Below are 20,609 nucleotides of genomic sequence, written 5' to 3'. Positions count from 1 at the left end.
GCAAAAGAGAGAGATAAAGAAAGAAGCACTCTTCTCCCTCTTTCTTTCTTTCTCTTTCTCTCTCTCTCTCTCTCTCTCTCTCTCTCTCTTCCTCTCTTTCTCTTGATACGCATTGTTTTTCTCCTCCTTCGCGATACGATCTACCCGCAAAACCTTATGATTTCTTATTAGAATGGAAAAAAAGGAATGACGAAAGCAAGGCAAAAGGTGACTTAGATGCTCTCTCTAGTAACTTGGCCTTCACTATTGCGTGCTTTTACCTATGCTGAAAAGATTTAGAAAAAAAAGACGTAATTTTGCGTTCATCTGCCACGATTTAAATATCAAATAATGACTTTCTACGCTAAAGAAATGTTTGATCTTTTCGCGTTATCTTTTAAGATTGTTAATATTGATTGGAAGAATAGGGTAGTCTTAACTAATAAGAACTTCGAGTCAATTTAAATAAAGTTCAGAGAAGTTCGAAAGTTTGTTTACTATTCGTTTCATATTATTATCTATATCTGTAATTTTACTTATATTTTGTAGTATTATTTATATTGAGAATCTTTCATGATGTCATTTACGATGTAACTTCGTCGATAGACAAGCTATAAAGAACGCCCACAGTCCTATCTATTCTCAGTTATATTATACAAGGTATTCCACAACATGTTTCTATTAAACCTTCTAGGTGTAGTCTTATGATTAAACTAAAGAAATAATTTGTAACTCACACTGAGCTGAAATGTACGTTTAGGCTATAATTGAATTATTCGAACAGTTGATGTAAAAATTTAATTTTAGGATATAAGTATTAGGTTGAGTAAAAGGTTTCTTCGTAATTTCAATGCTAAAACTGAGACAAGTTTATTTTCGTATTTTGGATCCAGCCATCTCCAAATGGTTTAAAATTGTTTTGTAGCCAACGCTTAGTTCCTTACCGATATCATGACTACTAATGTACGGAAACTTCCTAGAACACCTTATATATTCAAAGACGACTCTCGATTCAATTCTCTCATAACGGATACAGGTGCGTGCAAGCATCTCGATAACTTTAATCTCTTGACGAGTATCGATGGTCGTCTTTCTTTATTTTTATTATCATTTATCCAAGTAGTATCTGTTATTGAAAATACGGATGGACATAGTATAATAGTTATTCAAATGTTATAAGCGAGATGTTATCAGTTCAGGAAGCTTCACTGTTTTTTTTTGTTTTTAATGTCTTGTTATGCATCGCCTTAGGCCGATTGTTATAAAATTTATAAAGAAAATGCATCAAAAAAGAAAACAATCACTCCGATTTCCATCTCATCCTGTTCTGACATTAATGTATGTCTCTTTAACGACGTTGTCGTTCTTGGAGTACTAAAAATGAACTTATTGAAAACGGAAGTATTGTCTTTACGTTAGAAGTACCGTTCTTTATAATAAAAATGTTAATCGAATAATCGAGTCTATGAAATTCGATTGGAAAAGTGTAACAACACCTGCATCAAAGTTTGAAGTTGAGAGAATCAGCTGTTCGTTCCACGAGACTGTTCACTTTCTATTATCCAATCGTGCCAAGAAATCGCTAGGGTTCGATTCTGTTAGTAGGCGACTCCACCTTTGATGGTGAGATGAGGAATTCTCTGTGTAGTACTTTAAATTGACACTTAAATTAGAAAATTGAAAAACTGGAATCTTAACACAAAAAGAAAACACATATGCATGTTAATTAAATAAGACTTATATTATTTTATCTAAAAAGTCAGTAAAGAAAATTATTGTTTGTAAAAATATTAACGTTATTATAGTTTTAATATCCACATTGGGAAAGAAATATTTTCAAGTTTAGTCAGTTTATCTTTGTTCGATTAAAATTATCGTTGCACAGTACATGGGTAAGAAAGAAAAATTCTATAACACACGTCGGTAAGTTAGGTAGCTATAACTTGTGTAAAATTATGCCGACTGTATTATTGTTGTATTGTTGTATTGAGTTTATAGAAAAAGATTTTTTATTAATATACACTTATTGCTATATATATACGAGTCAAGTTTTTTGACAATATTAAATCCTGTTTCCATTGACGTCTCTGTAGAGGTCATCGTTTATGCCATAAAGTCTCGGCGAATCGTTACAGTCGACCTGCAAGGACAAAAGATAAGAGGAAAATATTTTCTTTTTACTATTTAATTAATGAATTTTGTATATTTATAAATTTACCTTGAACCACCAATCACAGACTCGTGCCGTTTGACTAAATACTGTGCCGTTAGGACAAAGGAAGCTGAATTGTCGACCGTTTGGTAAACACCAATGCCATACCTACAAAAAAGAAAACAAATGAAAAATAATGTAATATTTATAAATAATGTAATTATAATAAATAACGATACCAGTTTTTTTCTTTTTGAGATGAGGTTTATTTTAGAAATGATAATTTTGTATACTGACCTGACATCTTGCTTCTGGATCCGCATAATACCCAGGTAACTTTCCTCCACAGGTAAAGGTTAGTCCAAATGGTACGGAATTGTAGATGGGATAATCGACACCAGGTGTGTAACCATCGACTTGCTAAAAATTTAATACGATTATTCATCTCAAATTTCATCACACACACACAAACACATCTTCCGTTATATTTTATAAGTAGCTTCCTATAAGAATATTTTAATATTTTCTTTAAGTTCGTAAAAGAAAGGACTTTATTAATCTTTTAATAAGCACACGCGCACACATACATTAATTTGTAAGAAGACATATTTTAAAATTTCTCTCACATAATTTCATTAGTTAAATTCGTAATAATGACGAGAAGAGGTGTGGTAAAAAAAACAGGTAGCCTCATAAGGATTGCGCCATTATAATTCTTTCGAAACGCAACGTCCAACGTCTTTACTTTCGCTGCATATCATCGTCATTGATGAAGGAACCTGTGGATCTCTGAAGAGATTCAAGACGAGAATAATGCACGGCTATAAATCGCATTTCCTCTATTATCTCGACGATACTCGAAAAGATAAAAGGAGACGTAGGGAAAATAAAGATAAAAATAGAGAGAAAGAGAGAAAGAGAAAAAGAAAGAGAGAGAAAGAGAGAGAGCAAGAAGATGTTAAAGCGAGAGGGTGAGCTAATTAACTAATTTTTCGCAATCGACTCGAGAAGAAGAGACCATTGCGACACGTTACGGCGGATCGGAGTTAGTTCAATGTATACACATGCCAACGGCTTGACCGGAAGTCGGATTACATTGTTCTTTGCGAGCGGATGCACATCTCCATGCCTTTGTATTCGAGTTCTTGTTTACTGTTTACCGGTTACGAGCTCGTGCTCGCGTGCGAATGAGTACCCCCATTGCTCCAGCTTCTTCTATTCTTCTTTTCCAATTCAAACTCGAGAGAAGAGAAGATATCATCGAGTTTTTCGCTGTGACAGCTGAACTGGTCAAGGTTGTATATAGGTATTTAACGGAAATCCAAATTTCGCCGTCAGTATTATTATATTTATATATTTTTCAGATTTTTTTACCTTGGATTCTTAGTACCATTTTACGAAATTCGTTACTTTTTTCTACGCTTTACCACCAAAATTAATCATTGTGTAAACGATTAAAATTGCAACTTGTAAGAAATCGTCAAGCAAATGAGTATCTCGAATCTAATAAAAGTGACTCGAATTTTTGCTTACGAATTTATCACGTCGTATGCTCGTTTATACATCAGTGAGTCACAGAAATTTTCATACACACGCTCCAAATGTAAATTTTAAATTATTGATATTTACTTGTAATGCAAAACTTCAAAATTCTTAAACATACAAACCTATTTTAAGATTATTAAACTTTCAATTGATATAAATTTGATTGCAAAAGAATATTTTATTGTTAAAGAAATGTAATTTTACTTAAACGATCAAAAATTTGTCTCACAAGGGCATTTGTATTTACGTAAGATATTATAGAAATATAATGACTATTTTTGTAAGTGGTACTTAGTTGGTCTTTCTTTGCATTTTATAACGCTTTTGAAATGATTAAGCTCAGCTATATACAGTTTTACTTTTCTTATAATCAATTGCTCTTTAGTAATAAAATTAATATTAATTTCAAAATTGGAATAATCTTAAAATATGTTTCTGTGTATAAATATTCAGAAATATTGTATTACAAGAAAATATTGATTGTTTTAAATTGACAATAGTGGTACAAATACTCCTATGACTCACTGTATGTCAGAACGGTGATTCTCTTTGTAATCTCGTTCGCGATCTTCTCAAATTCGTGCCTCCTCTCAATGTGGTCCTCGCATCCGGTGAAATTTTCTGCGTTCACGCATCGAGATCCACGCGACGTTTTAGCCTTCACACTTCATGGATTTAGTTGTTCGTGTTTACAATGGGAGTCCCTATTTATCTCAACTTTCCGTCCAATTTTGCAACAACTCATTCGGTAGTATAACGTCGTTCAATTTTCAAATGAAATTTTCTCTTTTTTTCTGTTCTATGTTTTGTTGTTTTTTTGTTAATATGTATTTGCACGGCTGATGAATTTTAAAAGACTTTTCGTTGTTCGTATTATATTCTAAGGTCGAATCATATATAATTTCTATTTTAGCATATCAATTTTATCCTGAAAACGGAAATTACTTGCGCCCTAAAACCTAATATATATGCAAATATGTTATACATATCAGTCGTATGCTCTGTGTTGTTTTCTTTTTTTAAAAAAGCGGGAAAAATATTAGAACGAAACGTTATGGAGCCACGAGTAGACATTTTTTTAATGAATTTTATTCGTAGTTACCTCGAGATTCTGAATACACCTAACAAGACGGTTCTCTAGAAAGCACCTCTTCACGTAAGAAGAATTAATTATTGAATTACTTAATGTTGCCAACCGAAAGGAAGATGCGTGCGAGATACCGCTTACTCGCTCACTGTCATTGTTGCATAGCGAGTCGTGAGAAGACGCGATGAAAATAATAATTTTGCGCTTTAAATATAATAGGTTGCTTTCGCAAATGAGATTCCGCTCCCTTTCTATGACAAACGCGGCCTGACAAATTACGTAACAAGCGATCGTTTCTTTTTCTTTTTTTTTCTTTCAGATTCCACCGTTCCGCGAGAATTCGTTGCGACGCGTGAGACGCATCAATGTCTGTTTGTGGTTTACTGCTTATTATTTCATATAATCATTTTCTTTGCTTATTTTTCTTTTCTTTTAAGAATTTACTTACCGCCATCGTCCGATAAAACAAGATAGTCGTAAGCAGCGTGATCGCAGCAAGAACTTGATATCTCGAAATCATCTATAATTAATCAAATAATTTAACTGATTGTGAGTTAAATAAAAACAAAAAGGTTAAAGAAGGAATAATATATAACTATAAAAAAGAAAGGAACACACGCACAATGAAACTTGAAACCAAACCAAATTGTTTTTGGTACATAAGACTAGTGGTTCGAGTTAAAATGAATATGCGATTCATGTTGAAACGATGTAAGACGAATAAAGCGTAGATCAACGTCAAAGGGTTATAAACGTCAAAGTATAAAGAACAAATGGCCGACGAACCGTTTCGGAAAAATCCTATCTCTCCTTGGAGTCCTTAGTATCCTTCCACGTGGCTGGCATTTATCTTGGCGCGATTTGTTTTTCGATTGGCTGGTTCGCGCCACACTGGACTTCTATCTCTCTCTGTCTTTCTTTCTCTCTCTTTCTCTCTTTCTCTCTCTCTCTCTCTCCCTTTTTCTTTTTCGTTTCACCAATAACGAATTTGAAGACGACGCTATAACTTCAAAGTGTCTTCCTCAAAGAACAGAACCACGAAGTGGTGGTATATATATGGCTTTAGAGATCGAGAAGAGAGAAAAAGGGGGGGTTCTTGAGAGCCCCTCTTTCTTGGGGCTCCCACAAGTCGGACGAACGAAGGAAGAGAAGATCCCAGGAGGGAGGTTGGAGAGAGGAATATAGAGGAATCCCTCCTGCGGAGCAACAGATTCTTTTATTACGTAATTCCCTCGTGTTCTTACACCCGTGAAAACGCGAGTCTCCTACAACCTCCCAGCCTCCCTTCCCCTACCCCATCCTCCTTATATCCTTCCACCTACTCCTCTTCCTGACCACTCAGAATCCTCAAGTTTTCTCGATACGGAAATTACATTCAGCCACTCGGGCCTCTGTTCTTTCATTATTTTTGTTCGTTTTGATTAATCATTCTCTCATTTTTCTTAATTGCTTCTGCCGATTTACTTCTTGATGTAGAAGCGACCGCATAATGGAGTAAGAATGTATTTTACAAAAAATAAAAGTCGGTATAGGTGAAATGGTCTAATGTCAGTGAAACCGTTTAATATTACGAGATTACGATTTGGCTAACATCATCCACCTTACGATATCATTTTCTCTATCTTTATCGTATATTTTAGGTATTTTCTTTACTACTTTCAACAGATCTTGCTTACGCCACTGTCATAAATATTACAAAGAATTGTGCGTATAAAGAGAAGATCGTCTAACTCGTTCGTTTCTTTCGTATTAGAGATGGAACGAATAAATAAAAGGATACGGAAGAAAACGGAAAGCGAAGATTTATCGCGGGCGAACGTTTTCGCGCTTGGACTATCGGATTCTCAGGAAACATTCATAATGTGTTTGATCTACTACCCCGTATCGCTCCACCTTTTCTTTCTTCTTCTTCATTTTTTTATTCTTGTGAATATTAAATGCGTTCGTAGTAAGTACTTACTTAGTTACGTAATCATAAAATGCGATCTCGGAGGCGTGAAAATGGCGCGAGTTTTAAGAGAAGCCGAGTTTCTCATCATTTAAAAGGATCGACTGTTAATTCAATGCTGCTTAATCAACGACTATGTTCTTCTCTTTTATTTTTCCTCTCTTACGAAGAATACGAAAACAGTCATTTCCTTCCATCAGATACGAACGTGTAGTTAGTTTTTTTTTCTTTCGGATTAATCGACGAAATGGAAAATACTAGGAGATATAAGGAGGGGGGGGAATACTCATCCCTCTGAAACGGATCCTTCTCAAGATCCAAGGTCGCAGGAGGAAAAGAGCCAACCTATAATACAACCGTATGTGTAGTAAGTATATTTATCAGTATTAAAACTTAGCCAAGCGAGAAACAAAAGCCTCGATCGTATCCTTCCCTCACTCTTTCTCTCTCTCTCTCCTTTCTTTTATTTTTCGTCGTCCTTCAAGCTCTCGAAATGATCTGCGTCCTCGCGTGACCGATGGCCCATTTCTTTTTTTTTTCTTCATAACAGAAGCTTCTTTTACTTGTTTTCTTATTTTGGAATATAAATCATGAATATAATAAATGTAAAATAAAATCTGATATTGAAATATACGCGAGCAGCCTTGGTCTTTTATTTTATACATATTTGTGTTAGTATATTATATTTTTTGAGAAAATAATGATTTCTAATTTCCTATTATGAAATACTTAGAAGAGAGAACTTTTGAGAGGATGACCGTTAAAGCGCTCTCACGAAGAGATATCTATGTTATATTTAACTCATAACAAGACGATTACTCCAGTTAAGCCGAAGTATAACAAACGTGAGAAATCATTTCGAGATGTATCTAATAATAATATTAATAGATTCGGCAGTTACTCAATATCCTGTTTAACATCGAGTTAGAAACGTCATACGTTATTTGCATAAAACATATATTTTTACACAACGACCAACTTTTCACATATTATTCTTGTTTTCTTTGTTGTTTGTTTTAAAGAAAATGATGAAAAAGGCAAGATCGAAGAACAGTCATTGCTAAGAATTATTAGCATTGAGTTCGATGTGTTTATTTGCGTAACAAAGAAGTCAGGATTTTCGAAGTACGATTCGTATCAATTTAAAGATGTTTAATTGTACCTTTCGAGTCTTACCAGTTTGACGTGCAAATTGGTATGGAATGTAGACAGTAAACGTCAATGCTACGTGATCGTACCTAGGTAGTATGTATACTTTTCATTTCTAGATATCTCATAGTATTAAAATTGTCGGTAAATTTTGCAATCTATTTTTGTAGCTATACGTTTTGAATTACAGCGATAGGAGCGACAGGAAGGATAAACGAATAGTTAAAAGATTTAATGAAATTATCTTGGTGCCGTCTAATTAGATTTATCGAGGCAATTGCAAAATGCAAAGTTCTTCAAGCCGTGAGAAGGTCCGCTTTATTATTTGTCTGATTTAAGCGAATACCGAGGTTAAATTTATAACTGAGGTGGTGGGCAAGATGAAAATGTCGGAGGGTAAAACCGTGTTTCCGTCTTTCAAAAGATAATTATTACAGTCGAGTTCGTCTATTTCGTTAGAAAGTATATACCACGGTGTCTAATGCAAATTTTTCATTTCTTTTTTTTACGCAATATTTCGTTTATAATGTTGGCTTCGTTGTTAAATAAAATGAAAGATAATGAGTGTCGTTAATAGAAATTTCGTGAAGAATTTTGAGCACTTATAAAAATCATATGAATAAGATAATAGATATAGATTAATTTGAAGAAATTTCAGTCTAGCAAGCTCTTCCGATTAAATTATCTGTTTCACGAGAGACACGTTACGTGGCACTTCTCGCACATTATCTTCGTCAGTTATAAGCTCTGCAATTTCATAATCAGCCAACTTCCGAGCATCATCTTTTCTATTATCCTGCCTTGCGAACAGAGAAACAAGACTTATTCTCACGTATTTTGTAGTTGTACAGATGAAGATATTTTAAAGATTAATGAATGAATAATTATTTAATTCACGATTTTTGGAAAAATCAGCCAAGAAAGTCATTTTTATTTATCTTTTAAACATTCTAATTAAATTTATTTATGCATAATATCTACGACTGTTATAATCAAAAACGAAAAAAGTTCCGAAAATACAATATATGTATAAGTATACTTATTTATTTTACTATAAAAAAGAATCATTAAAGATCTTATTTTGTACGTAGAAAACGTGTTTTGAAAAATTCCACCCTAATCTTGATTATCCGTCGAACTTCGATTTATTCGCATCGTTTGTTCCTCGATCAAGCTGCTTAATCAAGATTCTGCTGTAATTGAAAATGGCGATGGAACTTTCCAACGGCTCAATGTGGACGAGTACGTCACGTCGTTGTGTGTTGAGTGGTTTAAAAATAAATCTCTTTAGTTCAAAGTAAATAAAGATAATCCAAGAATAACAAGATTAATTAGGAACATGTTATGGGATATTTAGAATTCATTCAAATTTCAAAGCTATTAAAAATTATCAATCGTATCTACTTCTTAAAATATATTCACGTAGGAAAATATTGTTCAAAGGGCCTATCGTCTTTCGAGCCCTTCGAAAAAATACGAATTTTCGTTATTTTCGCAAATTTTCAAGATACGTATCGTGATGATGAAAGAGATACGGCACGAAGAGAAAAGTTATACGTTCTAGAGTGATATAATATTAAATTACAATGTGTCGAGACTGTGACAAGAAGAGTCAACGTTTATGCTGCCTCGCGATCTAATTCACGAAGGCAATTTACTTCACTACGATATGCTCGTAATAACTCGATTGTTCGGCTTTTGTTTCGTTTTAGGGGCGAGCATCGTCAACGTACACGCGTTGCGTTGCGTCGTTTAATCTTACATAAGAAATATAAGTTGTGTGACAATATCATTTTGTGCATCTACAGTGAGAAACTGACATGAAATATTTGAATAACTTTCCTTGGACTATTTCTTAGGACTAATTTAAAACATTTGGAATATTTCGAAGTAATGAATTTTTGATGTAAAGAAATTTGTTTATTTTATGAAATATGTAAAGAATTATACTTACATTTTTTATACTTTTTTTGTAATTATAAAAAATACCAAATGTTTTATAAAAAAAAATATATGAACTTTTTTTGTAGATTTTAATATTATCTGTGTTCAGCTTAAACTCGTTAACTAACATTTATGCAAATCTGAATTATTGTTCGTCAGACAAATTTCTAATGGGAAAAATCAGATTTGGGTAAAGTATAATTTTTGTTAATACTTTCACATACTACTATTGATGCTTTTTCTGGAGTAATGGTTAATAAATTCGAAAAAGTAATTTTCTTATTAAAAAGATGAAAATGTAGTTAATAACTTTTGGCTGAACATAGACGATACGTATATTAATTTTTTGGAGATTGTTCTTAAAGCTCTCTATTACCTATATAATTTTTTAAATAAATATAATTCGCATTAGAAGTAAACTATTTTAATGATACTTTTATTAAATTCTAAATATATATTTCATTAGGCTCATGAATTTCTTTATAAACTTGAAGATTTCACAGTTCTTTGTTAGGTGTCTAATAAATTATTCCATATAAAAAATTGTTGGAATATTTCTGTGATTAATTGTATATCGCGTGTAATAAAAAAGACACGTTGAATTATGCAAACGATAACACTAGCGGCAACAATTAAAACGAATCTCAGGAAATGTTGCTCTGTCTTGTAATAATGGCTTGGTATTAATAAGGCTTACATAAAAAGTATCTTCCTTTGATAATAATTATATTTTGGTTTTCCTATGCGTAAAAGCGACTATGAAGAAATGACATGTCCTGAAGAACTTTCTTTCTTTATACGATGACGACAATGCAATAAGTATATAAAGCGTGGAAGCAATGAGAATTATTATTTCATTTCTTCCCGTTTAGTAGTGATAAATCTAACGCTGTAAAGCTAATGCAGAGATAAAAATTATAAGAATATTATTATTCGTAATTATATTCATAAGAGATTTAGATTTATTTGATAGAAAATTTATATATTTAAGTAGATTACCTAGAAATTATCATAAATATTCATTAAAGAAATGATTTACGTTATGTGAATATAACGAATGGATAAGTATTTTTATAAAAAAAAATAAACAAAAAAGACAGTATATATAAAAGTTATTAACGATAAAGATAATTAAGAACAAAAAGAAATATTTGAATATCAGAACACAAATAATCTGTGCTTTTATTGGAACACATGAGAATTTTATCGATGTATGCCGTATCTGATACTGCAAATACAAACGTTGACGCGTTTATTCTCACGCATGTATGTACTTATACATAGAGGGAAAAAAAATCAACGTGTATCGATACAGAGGCGGTAACAAAATAGGTAACGGAGAATCGCGTCGTTCGGTTTTATCAGTTCGAGCGAGTTGAACGGTGTGCCAGAGAGTCTCGGTCTGCCCCACATTTTCAGTCACTCGCACGCGACAGCGCATACCGCAGGTGCGAGTTTATCGTTCGCGAATCCTAGATTCGCTTTTTGATTTTTTGAAATTTCGTCCGGTGATTTCGATCATTTTTTCTTTTCGAAATAAAACGTGAAGTATGGATCGTTCGACTATAATTTGAAGTAAAATACGCTTTTATTGGTGGGTTGAATAGTATAATTAAATAATTACCTATTTTTTTGTGGACACCTTTTTTTTATTCAAGTGTAATGATAGTATAATAATTTATTTTTGATAGAATTTCAATAAGAAAATTGAAAATAAAGTTTATCATAATCTTACATAAATGTGCACGTATATATAATATATAACTCTATGTATCTAATATACGACTAGTTGCTTAGAAAGCGAAGACTCAACAAGTTAGATGTCTAACCTTGAACTTTCTAGTGTTTGTTTCTTCGAAAAAAAGATCTTTTTGTCGTCGTGGCGTTGCATTTCACGAAGCGTAACGTCCTTGTGGACATCGCGACGTTGGCTAGTCATGGAATCCTAGATCCTCATATTCGTAGATTGTTCTTAATGCATTCTGGATGGGACCTCTGCTAAAAGTACTTTTCTCTTCTACGTTCTTCTTTCATCTTGTGAAAGCAGCGTCGTTTCGACGCGACCGTTTTCGGGCCATCAATTTGTATGTTCTCTATGTACGTATTTATATGTGTTCGTTTGTGTAGTTAGTGTTGTGACCGGTTTTCTATACGTACCTTTTTACGAGAATAAATTTCTAATTAGACATTAGGAAATGTTGATAAATTCTGTATTTTTTAAAAATCGTTCATTGTCAATATAATATATAGGTATATGAATAAGTCAGTAATGTTGAATCATAATAGTGTAAATTCTATCTTGGAAACGTAATGAAAAAATATAAAATGCTGTGTCAAGATTTCAACGTAAATCACACTCATGTTAGTTATCTTCGAATGTTTATCCGAGATAAAATTTGATATCGTTCTTGCGATTCAAAGGCTTAAGTGAGAATTATCTACGCTTTATCGTTCAACGTTCATCGTTGATTTTATATGATTTTATATGATATTTTTTACCTAAATTTGTGGAAGAATCGACGTTCCTTAACGTTAACTTCCATTATTGCATGAAATTACGATTACATTCTATACGTACGTATATTTTCTATTTTATCAAACGGTAACGTCAGTTTCTTCATCGATTCGAATTCACAAGGGATCGTCCAGCATTGGAATTTTGTTTCGAACGGATGTGACACGCATCGTTTGAGATCTAGCGTGACACAATCTAACGACTTCCGGTCTGACATTCACGAGCATTTCCGGTCTCTTTGCTACCCTTCCGTAGGCTCCAAATGAAAAGGGAAATCATTTGCCTTCGTGATGTCTGATATAAATCAGACTTGACAATGGTGATACCAACAAAGTTCCACGCTTCGTGAATCTCGCGTTTTCCTGTCCATGTCGTATCAAATTTTATATCGTAACGTATCGACTCGCCCACGTCAATTTTTGTTTGCCAAATAATTTTGACAAGAATCAAAATAATTTTTACCTGTTATTACTATGGAATGATATTTTGTTAGATTCAAGATTTTCGATTACAAATGAAATAATTTTTTATCGATCGTTATTAGGAAATACATTTATTAATTATATAATACTTTCTTGATAATACTTAACTAGTTTTATAATCGACTATAATAATTGATTAAATTAATTAGGAATTTTTATAAAATAATTTATCGTACTCTGGATTTTTATGAAATGAATTAGTTGATGTCAATACTGTTTATTATTATACCTATTTACTGCATATAATCATATTATTTTCAAACAAATTTCTCTATATGAAATTGTAAGAATGTGCTTCTCGGAAATATTCTTCCGAGCTTAGCACTTCGTTATATCGGTATTTTCTTACAGAGTACGATATCTTCGTTGAAACGTAACGGAAGTTCCTAACGGAAAACTATAATAACGAGCAGCCACTATCTTTCGCTCCGTTTTATCCTTACTATCACCGTTACGCTTCATTTTACCTTCCTCTCTTTCTTTTTTCATCATCTTCCTACGTATTAATTATCTATCAAAGTATGTGATAGGTTCGATCGAAAAATTACGTTGAATCGAATAATAATTTTCCGATACATTCCAAGTTCAAATTTCGAAATAACAAAATTTTATTAGTTGCAATTAGTTGGATTATCTTCTAATCATTCAAATCTATCTTAACGTTTCGATTTACGAATTGGCGATTCGATTTGAAAATATTCTAATTACGACGTTGTGAATATGTTAGCATTTATACATATAGTGTATTCTGAAAGCAAACTAAAGTTTTCTTTATGTGGATCTAAATATTATTTCAAATTATTAATGTGATCAGATTTTGAAATCATTTCTTATCGCTCATAGGTATTCACGATCATATGTTTTTGCCAATACTCATATACATGCACATTCATCATTTTATTTGCGATAAAAATATAATCGTGAATATGTAGTTTATCTTGAATTGTTTATCTTTTTTCTGTGACATTTTTTATTAACTTTAATCACAACGAAAATAATTCGCGCAATAAAATCATTTTTCGATATAGTATTTCATAATAGGAATGAATATGAATCAATTAACGCAAAAATAATTGTAAAGTTTTATAAAAGAAAAATACCAATAATAACTTATATTTAGCTATATTTTCTTTTTCTAATGAGTAGAACATTAGATTATTCATTTTATTATTAACATTTTATTATTTCGAAATGTTCATATTTTAACTTTCTCTATTTATATCAGATCTTTAATAAGTATAATTACAATTTTTTGCTTTTGCTATAATATTTTGTATATTTGTTACCTATATTACGAGAAACATGTATATAATTATTAATTTATAAATGAAATATGAAATATTTCACATCTATATTTAATTCGCAAAGTTCATTTATAGTGGTTCTTCGTTATTGGCTCGTTTTCGTCACAGGTGTTCCATTTGAATTTTTTTATTGATGAACTAAGTTTGCTTTGACTGTTTCGATGCACTGTAACCAAATACGATGCACAACAACACTCACAAGTGTGGTTATTTAACGTATTCGGACGTAACCCTAACGTAACCGACGGAATACGTTAATGAATCCTTCCTCACCTGACGATCGGTCACCTGACTCACTTCCTGTAAACTTGAAAGAGTGCACACGTTCCCTCCTTGCTGTTTCCGCTTATCGAACGTCGAATATCCGCTGATCCTCTTTTGTTCTTTAGTTCGTTAAAAATTAGAATTAAAAATAAGAATTATTTACACATTTATAATTAATTATAATTGGATAAAAATAATTTAGGAAGTTTATTATTATTATTTTTCTTCTCTTATCGATAATTGTAATATTTTATATAAAGTCAAGAAAGTTGCTAATATGATTATGTCAACTATTTGATTTATAATTAGTATTTATGACCACGCAGTTGAATTATAGTTATAAAGAAATCACAAATATAGATCGATTTTTTTAATTATGTAAATATATATAATTATTATATAAAAGTCTTAATCTGTTTTTTGTTATTCCTTAGAAAATCCTACTATTTTTGTCAAATTCTAATAAAATTTTGTATAAATAATTCGTATGCATCTCGAATATGATCTACTTCATAATTTCCTTTTCCCTTTCTCATTTCGTATTCACGTCAGTCATATATAACAATCTGTTCTCTATCTTTCACTTGTTTATAATCTTATAACTTATTTTATAGTTAATATTTTCGCAAGTTAAGTAACCATAACTTTCCATTGGATCATAAATAGCAATTATGTAAAATTTCATTTCGATTCAGCAAAAATAATAGGAGTTTTTAAAATATTACAAGTTCACAGAAGGTTCTTATATTAATATTGTTTACGAAAGTTATTAATTTGAGAAATTAATGTTTTATTCCTTAATTTGGAATAGATAGAACAAGATAATGGCCTTGTAATTAGATTGATTTGATATCATTTACGATGTACTTATATACTTAAGGAAATGCAACGATCGTTGTGGCGATTGAGAACAACGAAGGCGCAAGGTGCAACACGTGCCGCTCAACAGCTGTTTTCCGGTGTAATTCAGAAACGTTGAGTCTTATTTTTATTTTCATGCTTGGATACATTCGGAGATGGTAGTAATAATGATCGACGATGTGGAGTGAATCTCACGTTTTTCTTTTTCTTTTACATTTATTATTTACAAACTCTTAAATACTAATTGAAGGGTTTTCTAAACCCCTTCGCACATATGTTATCTTTTCCATTTGGTTAACCAATGGAATGATGAATTATTGAAAAATATGTTCAACATTTGTAATGAATTATATCTGAAATTTCGACGTTTGAATTGAATAAAACTGTTTGCTTTGAAATTATTTCTATGAATTTGTTGAACAATTTCGTTTTTATATATTAAAATTATTAAAGATTAATGAATACTTAAAATATTTAAATATACACAGAGTACATTCGAAACCTTTTCGTATGCTTTTGAAAATAGAATAATATTTCATTTTAACACTTTGCAGAGCACGCGAATTATGCGTGCTTATGTGTTGCTATTGCACTTTTTCCGCAAACGTGTAGAAACTTTCTTTAATTTAAATTTCTATAAAATATAAGAGCTACTTTAAATAATAAAAAATATATAATATATATTTCACATATTAATTTATATAAAATACTATAAAATAACAATATGTTATACACTTTAGTTTCTTTATGAAATTTGACTAACATTTAAACAGATGAGTTTATGCAATCTAACACCATCAAATGCACAAATATTAGGAGTCTGTTAATTTGTTTTTTCTTAGCACAGAGTAGTCTACACTTTTCTTATAGCCACTAAATTTATATTATTTAAAATCCAACGAAATCTTTTTTATTGGAGATTTCCTTAATTGGAAATATATATATATATATATATAAATTACTAATACATATTTATTACTATATTTATATTCCTATATATTCGTTTATTTATTTATTACATATTTTTTTCAATCTTCACATAAAATGACTATTAACACATATTGTGTTTGAAATATTACACTGTTTATTGTTACTATAAATATTTACAAAGATATCTAATTGTAAATGTATATATCAGAAAAGGTGGTATATGCATTGTTCAACGAAATAAAATTTCTTGATCGATTAACAAAGAGTTAAAATAAATTTTGAACTCCCAGTAAAATTACATTATAATATTCTATTTAAATGATGAATATTTTTTTGGAATAATTTTCTCAATTATATATTGCAGATTAATCTTTCTTGATCGGTCAACGAAGTACATATTACAATAAATAATAATTTTAGTAAATTTATTTATAATATTATATTTTAATGATAAATACTTGTATATTAAACATTTCTCAATTCGTCATATACAATAAAATTTCAGATAGGAAGTAGATGAGATCTAGGAAAAGATTAACAAAAGAAAGGCTTCAGTATGGAAGACGACGACTTTGGGTTTACTAAAAGGGACAATAGAGCCCTAGTGAAGGTTTTAACCGTTGAAAAAGAAGGAGGACAAATACAAGAGGAGAAAGAGCCGTCTTCAGCGCCGACGAGGGCTGTGGCCGCCAGTGGAAGCGGTGGAAACAACGTTCCTGACCGTTCTAAGACCGCCCCCTCGTCAGTTCCAAACAACACGCCGAACATACCGAACGTCGTCGAGTATCATCTCAAAGTCAAACCTTCTTCTAAACCTTACAAACTCGAAGAACAATCTGTAAGTTAATTAACTTATATCTAATTTTAATTACTAAAAGAAATCCATTATTTTTTATTTCTAAGTTTTTATCATTAATAATATTAAATTAGATATAAACAATAAACTCAATCTACTAAGAAATCTTACAATTATATATAACATTACTACGAGTAAACGAATAGTAATTAACGTTATCTGATTATAATTAGGTTAATATGAATCTCGTCGAGTAGTACTACAAGTACCACGTGAACGTCCTGTCAGTTTATATTTTCACTTTATATTTACCTTCTTGTCAGTGAAAACGTGGTTACTCATACTAACGTATATTACTTGAGTTCATTTAACACGCATGGTTTGTTTATCGTTGATTGGTAACGCATTATTTGCTATTATGACAACCAATTTCGCTTTTTATGAGTTGTTTTTATACTTTCAGTAGACTTTAGTTAACTTTTATTACCGTTATTAAGTTTATTTCCTATTGTGTCGCTTACACAGTTGTAAACGTATTTACACCCACGTATATTTACATGTATGCATACATCTTAATACATTACCGTGCATACAATGAATCTATATTATTTTTATGTTCTATTTAATTATTACAGTTGTATCATTTCAAAGTAATACGATTGCTCATAAAATGATTTAGAAAATATAAATAAATAGCATTTATGTTAAATTTGTAATAATTGATTAGTTCCATTGTTTATAGATTTATTAAAAAATTTTATTCCTACAAAAAAAGGAGAAAAGTATAAGAAGTATTTAATAGAGAATTTAAAGTTGTATTAGCTAACACCTATTCGTGGAATTCGTTATCAGATTTTAGATGAATTTCTCAGATTTTCTAGCTTTAAAAATGTAATTTTTTCTATTTTTTTCTAATTGTAAATGAACATTCTGATAAGATAATATAGATATATTTAATCCACAATACGTAATTAAAATTTATTGTTTATAGAAAAATAATCGTACAGAAGAAATGAAGAATTTGTCATCATCGACGGAAAAGAAGAAAGACCTGATAACAAAATTATCTCGTCTGTCGATCGACAATAATGTGTTCGAGGGGTCGACTGATTTGCCGCAGGTGTTTCAGGTACGGTTTAAGGCAAATACTTTAGAATGTTCGTTCGAAAGTACCTGCTGGTACGTATCAGGTACAATTTCCTGTCTACCTGTTCTCTCGAGACTTCCATGACCATGTTTCTTTCATATATGTATATACCTACATATATCTAATGTTCGTTCGCATACTCGTTTGTAATACCTCATCTGGTAAATAGGTGTCAACAAGCGTATTTACGTCGATATTCTAGTCCCATTAAAGTAAAAACAAGATTAATCTACCTGTATCGGTATAGATCCGATACATTACGCGCGTATGTACGAGATTTTTATTGGTTGAGATAAATCACATGTTAGTAGCCTAAAACATTTAAAAAATATTATAACGTAATAAACGTACATTGAGATAAATCCTTGATCAGTTATATAATATTTTGAGGAAAGGAATGGTAGCTTCGTCTAGGACAAAAGAAACTGAGTCAGAGATGTTTACAGGTAAAATATTTAGGATCCCACGATGCAAGGGGCCTCTGGGGCATAAAACATACCAGACAACCGGTCGATAACATGGTGACTTCGGCTAAAGCCTTACCAACCAATACGATGCTGCCTTTGATCAAACTAGTGGTCTCTCAAGAAGGTGTAGCACTTTTACCGCTCGACAAGAGGAAGCAGGAAGCAAATTCATCGAGAATGTACGCGATCGAGAATATATCCTATGGCGTGCAAGATCTCGTTTATACCAGGGTATTCTCGATGATAGTCGTTCGTGAAACGGACAATTTTCGAAGGGTTTCACCTTTCGAGTGTCATGGTTTTGTTTGCGAATCGAAACATCATGCCAGACAACTCACCTATGCACTCGCAACTGCATTTGAGATTTACTCGATAAACGTCAAGATTCAGGACAAAGCTAACTCCGAAAATGTGGTCAGTAATACCAAGAAAAGGTTCGCTATTGATCTACGAAGTCCTGAAGAAATCGAAGCCGATCTTTGTATGGATTCTGAAGCGTGAATGATTTTATTTCTCGTAGATTAACCTTGTAACTTAAACAAATATTTTTTTTTCGACGTTTTTTTCGTTCAAATGTAATATGTGTAATTATGTTACCTAATGGTAGAAAAATTGCAACTCGAGTGATTTGAAAGATTTCTATGTTAATTTCGTGAGTACATTTCTGTCCAGAACGTTGCATTTTATAGGAAACAAAACAATACAGGGTTACGACAATAGAAAATTGTTTATATGCATAATTAATGGAAAATATCTGTCTAGTGTATTATAGATTTTTGGCTTTAGCATAATTCCTACAGAGTAAATTATTTCGAATGTTTATATACTTGTGTATATATTTTACTTAATTAAAAAAAAAAAACACAATATGAACATATGCCAGTACCAGCGTTGAAGGAGACAAACTATTCATATTATTAATATATTAAGTATATTCTATTTTATAAGAAATAGTTATTATATAGAAAATACGGGTTTCGTGTATAAAAGTTGTTCAAATTTTATATAAGAAATAATTGTAACGCATTTTGTACATATATATGTATATATAATGTTTTCTTTCCGTTTAATTTGAAGATCAACAAAAGTGTATTTATGGAAGTAAACGTTCCTGCACCTTATTGCAATTATAATGATTTTCGAATGAAACGAAAAGATATTTTGATTATTTTTTCCGTAAATATGAAAATGCAGATTATTGTGTGTTTAATCATTTTTATTGGCTTTACAAAGAAAGGTTGGGCATTGCCTATCCACAACATGATGGCTAGCTATCCAAAGATACTGAATAGATGAAAAGAAACATATAGTCAGCGGTAGTCTTTGACTTGCCGAAGCGACTTTTAGGATTTTGCGACAAAAGCGTGTAATAATGATCGCGTCTAAAAAATGAAAAACAATAATAATAAAAAAAAAATAGTTTGGATTTATTTCTAGCCGCTTTGTGTGTTGAGTATTTTTTTTTTCATTGTATAATAAGTTAATTATTCTTCTTGTAGTTTTCTTTTTAATCGAGTCTTATTTTATTTTACGATTAATGTTTTAACAAAGCTTGCATGTACAATAAATAATATTTCCAGTATTTTTTCTACATAAGAAATTAGAAGACTATTATACACGTTAGATTTTGTATTATCTTGCCGATACTATTTTTTAATCATTTATTGAATGTTTATTTAGATTTAATTATATTTATATATATTTAGTTATTTAAGTTGGAAAACCAATATCAATACATATCAATGATCACATAATTGGGTGTTTGAAATAACACTGTATTTAATATTACGATAATGGTATTTAATATTTCTATTTAGTTTCTTTTCTTTTCGTTGTATTTCCAATTAGTTTTACACTAGATGTGATAAGTCACTTTTTTAGTAACATTATTTTTTCCATTATTGTGTTTAGTATGTATTTTACTTAAATTATGTATTATATAACACATTGGAGTGTTAAAATATTCTTCTGTGTGAAAAAATTATGATTTTAATTTTTATTTTCCGATATATAATTAGTGATATTTTATAAAGAATTGA

The 20,609-nt window shown here is 31.1% G+C and overlaps 2 protein-coding genes across 4 annotated transcripts; one reads left to right on the top strand and one right to left on the bottom strand.

Annotated features, from left to right (window-relative positions):
- Window positions 1-1,833: 1,833 nt before the first annotated feature.
- LOC122513821 (U-scoloptoxin(01)-Cw1a-like) lies at window positions 1,834-5,797 on the bottom strand. Its single transcript, XM_043630325.1, has 5 exons — window positions 5,550-5,797; window positions 5,212-5,283; window positions 2,429-2,551; window positions 2,198-2,299; window positions 1,834-2,119 (listed from the first exon to the last, which is right to left on the bottom strand). Exons 2-5 carry the CDS (start codon window positions 5,281-5,283, stop codon window positions 2,042-2,044), a joined length of 375 nt encoding a protein of 124 aa, XP_043486260.1. The 5' UTR covers window positions 5,550-5,797; the 3' UTR covers window positions 1,834-2,041.
- A 5,377-nt stretch (window positions 5,798-11,174) lies between these two features.
- LOC122513626 lies at window positions 11,175-20,376 on the top strand. 3 transcript variants are annotated; one of them, XM_043630078.1, is made up of 4 exons: window positions 11,175-11,398; window positions 16,666-16,998; window positions 17,948-18,085; window positions 18,550-20,376. In XM_043630078.1, the coding sequence occupies exons 2-4, from the start codon at window positions 16,717-16,719 to the stop codon at window positions 19,069-19,071; spliced, it is 942 nt and encodes a 313-aa protein (XP_043486013.1). In that variant the 5' UTR covers window positions 11,175-11,398; window positions 16,666-16,716; the 3' UTR covers window positions 19,072-20,376. The 3 variants fall into 3 exon arrangements, with proteins under 3 accessions (XP_043486013.1, XP_043486167.1, XP_043486089.1); XM_043630232.1 differs by having other exon boundaries at window positions 11,176-11,252; XM_043630154.1 differs by lacking the exon at window positions 11,175-11,398 and adding an exon at window positions 11,569-11,901.
- Window positions 20,377-20,609: the final 233 nt, after the last annotated feature.

Source organism: Polistes fuscatus, unplaced genomic scaffold, assembly GCF_010416935.1.
Source record: "Polistes fuscatus isolate 324 unplaced genomic scaffold, CU_Pfus_HIC Scaffold1, whole genome shotgun sequence".
NCBI lineage: Eukaryota > Metazoa > Arthropoda > Insecta > Hymenoptera > Vespidae > Polistes > Polistes fuscatus.
Note: the sequence above shows the minus strand (reverse complement) of the source record. Positions and strands in the feature narration are given on the sequence as shown.